Source organism: Camelina sativa, chromosome 9 (assembly GCF_030686135.1).
Source record: "Camelina sativa cultivar CO46 ecotype springtype chromosome 9, ASM3068613v1".
NCBI lineage: Eukaryota > Viridiplantae > Streptophyta > Magnoliopsida > Brassicales > Brassicaceae > Camelina > Camelina sativa.
Genome location: NC_141888.1, coordinates 23,698,136 through 23,706,420, shown reverse-complemented (window position 1 = coordinate 23,706,420; position 8,285 = coordinate 23,698,136). Strand labels below are relative to the sequence as shown.

Here is an 8,285-nt window from a genome sequence, read left to right as displayed (position 1 = left end):
CAATCATCTCTGAACTCATCTTTCAATCTCTCTTGATTCCATTCTTTTTTTACAGTACTGGGTTCTTGGGTCGGATCTTCTGAGACTAGTGATAATGGCGACTGTCACTACTCATGCCTCGGCCTCGATTTTCCGACCTTGCACTACTTCAAAGCCAAGATTCCTCACCGGCTCTTCCGGTAAGTTGAACCGCGACTTGTCGTTTAAATCCATCGGCTCACCCTCCAAAACGTCGTCGTTTAAGGTTGAAGCTAAGAAAGGAGAATGGTTGCCCGGTTTGGCCTCGCCTGACTATCTCACCGGCAGGTAATTTTTTGCAAACTACTACATTCAAATTTTGGTTTAAAACAACCGGAACAACCTTGGTAATCAACCCGATACCGATTTAGTTAATGTGTATTAGGCTTGGTTAGGTTAGACCGAGTTGGTTCGGTGGCAGTTTAGTTGATGTTGAATGGTATGGTAAATTGCTCATTCACTCTTATACACATACATATTGCAGTCTTGCCGGAGACAATGGGTTTGACCCGTTGGGGCTAGCAGAGGATCCAGAGAACTTGAAATGGTTCATCCAGGCAGAGCTTGTCAACGGACGATGGGCCATGCTCGGTGTCGCAGGGATGCTTTTGCCTGAAGTTTTCACCAAGATCGGTGAGTTACCAATTAACATGACCTAAAACAATTTGTAATATTTTTTTCAAGAACTTAACACAGTGATTGTCAAAACTATTGGTAGGAATCATAAACGTTCCGGAGTGGTACGATGCTGGGAAAGAGCAGTACTTCGCATCGTCCTCGACATTGTTCGTGATCGAGTTCATTTTGTTTCATTACGTTGAGATCAGACGGTGGCAAGACATCAAGAACCCAGGGAGTGTGAACCAAGACCCTATCTTTAAGCAATACAGCTTACCTAAGGGTGAAGTCGGTTACCCTGGTGGAATCTTTAACCCACTTAACTTTGCTCCTACGCTCGAGGCCAAGGAGAAAGAGCTCGCAAACGGTAAGCTTAGGAAAAGCTAATTCGTTATCTTGTCGGGCAAGAAACTAGTAGTTAGAGTTAAAAGACTAAAGACCATTTGTTTATTTTGCAGGGAGGTTGGCTATGTTGGCATTCTTGGGGTTTGTGATTCAACACAATGTGACTGGAAAGGGACCATTTGAGAATCTGTTGCAGCACTTGTCTGATCCATGGCACAACACTATTGTCCAAACCCTCAGCGGCTAAGGATCTAAGTCAGACTTATGAATCTCATCTCTCTCTATCTTCCATCATTTTCATGTCTGTCAGCGAGTGTGTTTCATCTTAGAGTTCTTGGATTTTGAGCCTGAATTGGTGTTGCATCGTTGTCGCTACATGATTAAATTTAAAATCTTCAATGTACAGAGGAACTAAGTTAATCAACATTGTCGTAGTCCTTAATACTTATATATTCATGTGGTAACAGTGATTTAAGCACACCATAACTTAGAATCCCAATCTCTTAATACATTTGCAGCAACAACAAAAAAGCCTAAAGTTTCGGTAAGCTTCGGTTTCTAGACTTAGACAATAGGTACCAACAAATCATTGGCTACAGATCTTAAAAGATACGTAGTACACACATAGAAGCCGTTTTGATTGAAGAGAGAAGAGTATATACATCATTAGTGCTGTTAAGGATATAAGCAGGTTACTAGCTCTGTTTTGTTACTGTCCTCTGGACTGTTGAAACACCATCCACGAATTTTGTTCGGAAGAGAACATTGGCATTGTTGAACATTCCTTCTTTCAGCGAAACCACGATGAACTGTAAGAGAAGTCATATCAGACAGAGAGCAGCAATGATTGAGATATGCATGGATAAGTAGAGCTTTCTGAATCATGGGTATAGCTAGTGAACACAAAATCAACGAAATCCGCAAATTTATGTGACCTGTGAATGTGGGAAATGAGCTTTTATCATTCTTCCTATGTTCTGCGTGTGACTGAGATCAAGAGCTGCATCAACCTGAAAAAATTAAAGCCATGAGTTCTCTTATGTCTTTTTGAGAATGTCATCAAACTTAAAAAAGGTCCTGTTATTGTGAACATTGTCAAGATCACTGAAAACATGAACTTCGTCGTTACGTATTGAAAATGTAAAGGGAGAGCAATAATTCATAGAAATGTAAAATCGAGATGTACCTCATCTAAGATATAAAGAGGAGCTGGCTTGAAGAGAAGCAACGCTAGGATTAAAGATAGTGCAAGAAGAGATCTTTGCCCTCCACTTAGCTCAGATAAAGACTGTTTCCAAACACTTCCAAAAGCAACACGGACCTCAAGGCCATCAAGGAAATTACCTCCTTCTGGAGGTTCTAGTTTTGCCATGGTGCCAGGTAGTAGACTTGAAAAGATGGAACCAAAATCCCTGATGAGGATGAAATTACAATGAAGTTATAAGAAGTGAATCACATGGTTGAACAAGCAAAGAAAACTAAATAAGCGACTCACTGATTAACTTTAACCCATGTAACTTTCAGTGTTTCTTTTTTCTTCTCATCAAGCTCCTCAATCACTTTCTTGATTTTGGATTTATCAGTCTATGGAAAATGAAAAACCATAGTTAGTAGATGCGTGTAAAGCTGTTAAACTAAGTCGTACAGACCTTCCAACACTAACCTCGATTATATTTTTCTTGGTCATAAGAGCATTATATTCATCTTCTGCTTTCTCAAACATAGCCATGACCTTCTTGTTTACTCTTTTCTCGAGACTTTATAAGAGAAGTGAATAGCCGAGTGATTTCTCAATTAGTTAAAGAGAAAAAACAGGAAAACACATTTCATTGATATTGCATTGTATAGGTATAAATATTATATCGATTACAAAAAACTATATCAGAAACATACCTTGATTGTTCTGTCTGGAGCCTTTCAAGTTCTTGTGTTGCTTTGTAAGGATCACGGGATTCAAAATCATAGTTCGTCCCTTCTTTACCAAAAAGCTGCTTCTCAGATGTTATCCATGTATGCTTCTCAACAAGTTTGTCTACCTTCACAGAACAATTTTTCTGATCCATCTCCATCCTTGTTACCTATGCAGAGTAAAATGTTCGCCCATGAACAGTGTGCATTTCTTAAGATGTAGAATTTCAGTAAATACTACTTATCAACTAATAGAGTATACAACATCTTCAATTTTGATTACAGTCGAATTACCAGGAACTCCTAACACTTATATCCACCTCTATCATCCAACATCCAGGCCTACTTCAATATTAATGTCAAAGCAATTAAGTAAACCCAGAACATCTGTCATTAAATAGGGAGAACGCCGCAAGAATTGAAGAGACAATATACCTCATTTTCTAACTTCTTTCTGTCAAGCTTCAAGTCACTAATCTTCTGCAGACATTTTTCCTGGTCTGCGATAGAACCACTAATCTGTGTATCACATTCCTTCATCTTTGCATGTATCAACTTGAGCTCAGAGAGAGACTGATCATGATTCTTCTGTATGGCATCCACCTGCAGGGGTATCACATCCACACGTTACTCATATATTTTCTAATTTTAAAAGACACGAATAAAAATAATCGCAGTACCTTGGATCGTTGATTGCCCACATCTGAAGCCAGAGTGCTAATTTGCGTCTTCAATGAAGCTAGCTGGCTCTCTAAAGATGACTGTTCCTGCAACACTGCTTCTTGCTCCATCACAAGCCTCTCCCTTTCGTTTTCATGACCCTATTGAGCAAGAGAAACATATAGCATAAGCTATGAAGCCATTTTAAAAATATAAAAGGCAAAAAAGTTGGTAAACCAGGTTAAAAAAAGATTGAAAAAGTTCAAAGTCTTTGATGAAAAATCTGGAATACCTTTAGATCTTTTGAGGATGCCTGAATACGAGCTTTGATAGTTTTGATATTCTTTTCTAAGTCCTTGAGTCTTCCCTCTCTGTTCTTATCATGATCTTTGATGGATGTCTCCAGCGTAGAGACAGTATCAGCACAACTTTTGTAAAGATTTTCCTTCTCTGTGATTTGAGATCTCACTTCTCCAACCTCTTCTTCAAGTTTCTTCACCGCCTCACCAAGCTATATAAGGAAGCGATATGCCTATTAGCAACGATAGAAGGCAAAAATTCGAATTCGGAAATTTAAGCTAGAAGGATGTAGATAATGGGAGATACGTTAACAAAAAAAAGGATGCCAAATGGAGATACAAAAACCTTGTGGTGCTCGTTCTGTTCAGCCCTTTTTAGAAACAAGGACATGTCATACATTTTCAGCTCCAACTGTGCTTTCATGTCTGTGAACTTCTTTTGAAGAGGCTGAAGCTCATTGATCTGCAGTTTAAAGAACCAGTAGGGTTTAACACAACCATAAAACTTAATTTTACCAAGAAACCCAAAGAGACAGCCGATAGCAGCATTCTGTGGGAGCCTTCACAAGCATATGTGAGGTACCCATAAATCCTAGAAAATCAAACATGAGATATAAATATGCTGCAACTAAACATTTGTTTCATTTGAGCCAGAAAAAACCAAACTGATCAACTATCTGAGATAACGAGACATCTAAATAAGGTTCAAAGTGTCAATTTCAACAGCTCAGATTATATTTTCTTTAGATCACCAATAAACTAACATGAGCCTCGAGTTCCAATGATCTAGATCTAATTCTAACCTGAAGTACATGTATAAGATATGCGTATGTACTTCAAACGGTTTGTCAGAAATTATATGATGCCTAGTTCAGCTGCAATAGCATATATATAATTGAAGGAATATACCTTCGCTTCAATTTCCGACAACCTTTTCTGATGTACGTGAAATTTTGCTTCAGCTTCTGCCAGATCATGAAGTTGTCTTAGCAGATCACCTCCACCTCTACAACAGAGGAATACGAAATATACAATGTTTTTTGGTCAGGTTATAGGCATTGCTGAACCATATCTGTATGAAACCCAGAAGATATTTACAGGTCTAATAGAAATAATGACATACTTGCGACTTCCACCAGTAAGAAGACCACTTGGTTGAAATACATCACCTTCAAGTGTAACACTTGGAGTTCGAATTTCCCTATTAAATGCTACCTGCCGAACAAGCATTTGAGAGATAAATTAAAGATCTAAAGAAAATTGAGTTGTCTTGCCATCAAAATATAGGTGTCTAATAGTCGAGAAGACAGTAACGAAAATAAGTTATGTCTGATAAATGCATTTACAACCCAGCAAAGCAATCAAGTTTTGAGAACCGATAAACATAAGAACCCTTTCTCTCTGGTAGAAAACTATATATTATTGATAGGATTTAGATTTTGCCAGAGTCATATCCCATCCACTAATATAAAAAGGGAAATCATCATTTGAAATTTTGAGAGAAGATTGAGGCTATGACAATATAACCAAAGGCCCAGCTGAATATACATGTCAAGTAAGGTTGTTATACAAACAGCTTAGAAATCAAACTACATCTCTACTACATACATCCTTAACAAACACAGAGTCAGCACACATGCACTCTAATGGCTGGAAAAATACTTACTTCCTTTGCCGCATCAGTAGTTTTGCAAACAAAAGTGGAACCAAAAACATATTCCATAGCATTCTGCAAAAAATTAGAGCATCTCAAACGAAAATAAATAGTCATGAACTCATGGTATCAGCTAATTTTGGTACCGTGAGCAGGCAACCAACCCACCTTTAATTCTTCGCTATAACCAACTAAAGAAAGTGCCAATTCCGCATTACCCTTTCCAACCTAAAAATTAGTAGGGAATCAGCAAGGAACAAAGAAGAGGGAGTTGAATTTGACAGGAATGAAAAAAAAGATCCACATACCAATCTAACAGTGGCTTGCTGCACTCTAGGTGGAACTAGGTGAGATTGAATTTTGTTAAGAGGAATTATTGTAACTCTCCTCCGAAGATCACCCTTTTGAAGGAGCTCTTTTCCAGTATCTTCTGTGTCTACAACAACATTAAATAACTTCCCACCAGCAGTAACCTGAAAAAAATAGTCACCTTAGAACTCCTATGATCCGACAAAGTATAATGACATGATAATTCCCTACTTACTTCCAAAGCTGTCATTGAGGACCTATCATTCACTTTTATCAGTTTTGCAACCACACCTTTCACCTTTGATCGATCAAAGTTCTTCACAGGATCACGGTATGTAAACTGTACATTTGCTAATTGAGCTGAAAGATCGCTCACTTTGTCTTTCAGCCTTCGCCCAACTTCAAGTTCCAATCCTCGATCCTAAGAGTAAATTTCAGTCACGGGTGTATTCTTTATGCAAACAAAAGAAGAAAATAAAATAATCTAGAAAAAGCATGCTAAATGCTAACCTTCTCCAATGCTTCCATCTGACCCTCTTTATAAGGAAGAGAATCAAGTGCCCTTTTTACACTATCAACATCATTTTTTCTAGCATCGAGTTCGTTTTCCACAGCAACAGCTTCTGCTTGTTTTGACATTAACTGGGACTTTTTCTCTTTTAGTTCCTTTTCGCAGTGGCTAATTTTGGTATTCAGCTGCTTCAACTCCGTTTCAGCTGATCCAACAGAAATCTTAGCATCACGTAGTTGATCTTCAAGACATTTCTCTTCATCTCCACTACTCTTACCAGCTACCACACCCTAATTATCAAGGGGCATACATCCAATAAACAAACATGATTGATTCAGTAACTAAAGATTCTTCTTAGTGTACCACTGTACCTGGTGGTCTCTTTCACACTCTTCCAGTGTGGTGGAAAATTCTTGGAATTTACGTTTTAGATCTGCTGCTCCTTCGTCGCACTTCTTGAGAGCAGAAGCTCTCTCTTCTACAGATTTCTTCAAATCTTCCATATTATGAACAATCTGGCAACACCAAAAGTTGTCAGATTTTAGCTGAGAATCAATAACAATTTCACTCCAAGGTAATAACTGTCAGCTAACCTTTTCAGCATTATTCTCCTCGCTCTGAAGGGTGTCCTCCATATTATTAAGCTTGGATACTTCACGTGTAACTTCATTAGACAGTGAATCCACTTTGTCAGACAAATTTTTTACTTCTCCTCCCATGCTGGCTTCTCTTGCCTTAGTCAAAGCTTTAACTTGGTTCTCCAGTTCCGATATTTCACCCTGTGTCTTTTCAATCTCTTCGTCAATACTTGTCATTTTTGTCTTCATTTGTTCAACCCCATGGAGAGAATTGTCTCTAACTTTCTCAGCTTGAACATACTCAAAAGCGATACAGAACCTCTTTACTCGTTCTAGTTCTGCATTACCATTAGCCCACTGCATATACTGCGCCTTTTCTCTCCTAAGCTTCTCCAAAGCTGGCAATATATCATGCTCAAGAAGCTTATTAATCTCATCAACCTTTGTTTGCTTTTTCTCTAACGTCTTTAACGCAGCTTCTTTCTTGTTCTCATACATTCTTGTCCCCGCAGCTTCTTCAAGCATCGATAAAATCTCCATAGGTTTCATGTTCAAAACTTTAGTAATACGCCCTTGCATAATGAGAAAATGAGGATTATTAACATTAAGCTGCACCGAGTGGAATAGGTTCTGAACTTGACTTGGTTGAGCAAGCTTCCCATTAACCAAATACTTGTTCCTTCCACCAACCACAATCTTCAAAACACACACAAAACCAAAAAAAAAAGTCACTCTAAGCAAACACTTATAAAGAAAACGAAACCTTAAGTGAAATAAGTACTTACTTGTCTAGTTACGGTAATCTCTGAGTGATCTTCATAACCTAAAGGACTTCGATTTCTCTCGGAGTTATCGAACGTAATCGAGACAGTGGCTTTAGTAATCCCAGCTTGTCCTTGTTTGTAAACGAGTTCCTGTAGATTAGAAGCTCGAACATGCTGGAGATTAGTGATACCCAGAACGAAGCATACCGAATCGAGGATGTTTGATTTCCCAGACCCGTTTAGACCCGTAATCGCGTTGAAATGCGGGTCAAAACCCGGAACAACCGTCCTCGTCGCGTACGATTTGAAACCCTCCAAGCATATCTCCTTTATATGCATCTCTCCTTCCCCAAAATTTTACCCTAATTTAGAAACTAAAAACCCATAAACCCTAGAAATTGAAACCCAGATTTTTAAGTATCACAACAACAAGCTTGATTCCGAAATTGAAATTCGCAGATACAAAATCTAACCGTTGCAGGAGAAAGCAGAGACGAATCTTCAAAATTGAGAGAGCGAATTCGATTTTTTTGTTTTTGTTTTTTCAATTTTACCAAAACAATTAAAAAGGTGAATTTTCTCATTTTAAACAATTGGGTTTTTTCGGATTTGGTAGCAAAA

The 8,285-nt window shown here is 38.3% G+C and overlaps 2 protein-coding genes across 3 annotated transcripts; one reads left to right on the top strand and one right to left on the bottom strand.

Annotated features, from left to right (window-relative positions):
- On the top strand, positions 1-1,429 carry LOC104711206 (chlorophyll a-b binding protein 4, chloroplastic-like). Its single transcript, XM_010427885.3, has 4 exons — positions 1-306; positions 503-651; positions 737-1,003; positions 1,095-1,429. Exons 1-4 carry the CDS (start codon positions 95-97, stop codon positions 1,226-1,228), a joined length of 762 nt encoding a protein of 253 aa, XP_010426187.1. The 5' UTR covers positions 1-94; the 3' UTR covers positions 1,229-1,429.
- On the bottom strand, positions 1,414-8,236 carry LOC104711207 (structural maintenance of chromosomes protein 2-2). 2 transcript variants are annotated; one of them, XM_087467438.1, is made up of 21 exons: positions 8,138-8,236; positions 7,686-8,026; positions 6,916-7,596; positions 6,694-6,837; positions 6,322-6,612; positions 6,047-6,232; positions 5,811-5,975; positions 5,671-5,730; positions 5,515-5,577; positions 4,972-5,063; positions 4,758-4,854; positions 4,195-4,311; positions 3,842-4,060; positions 3,570-3,710; positions 3,325-3,492; positions 2,875-3,059; positions 2,645-2,738; positions 2,477-2,565; positions 2,168-2,393; positions 1,917-1,991; positions 1,414-1,790 (listed from the first exon to the last, which is right to left on the bottom strand). In XM_087467438.1, exons 2-21 carry the CDS (start codon positions 8,001-8,003, stop codon positions 1,677-1,679), a joined length of 3,525 nt encoding a protein of 1,174 aa, XP_087323564.1. In that variant the 5' UTR covers positions 8,004-8,026; positions 8,138-8,236; the 3' UTR covers positions 1,414-1,676. The 2 variants fall into 2 exon arrangements, with proteins under 2 accessions (XP_087323564.1, XP_010426189.1); XM_010427887.3 differs by having other exon boundaries at positions 7,686-8,055; positions 8,138-8,224.
- Positions 8,237-8,285: the final 49 nt, after the last annotated feature.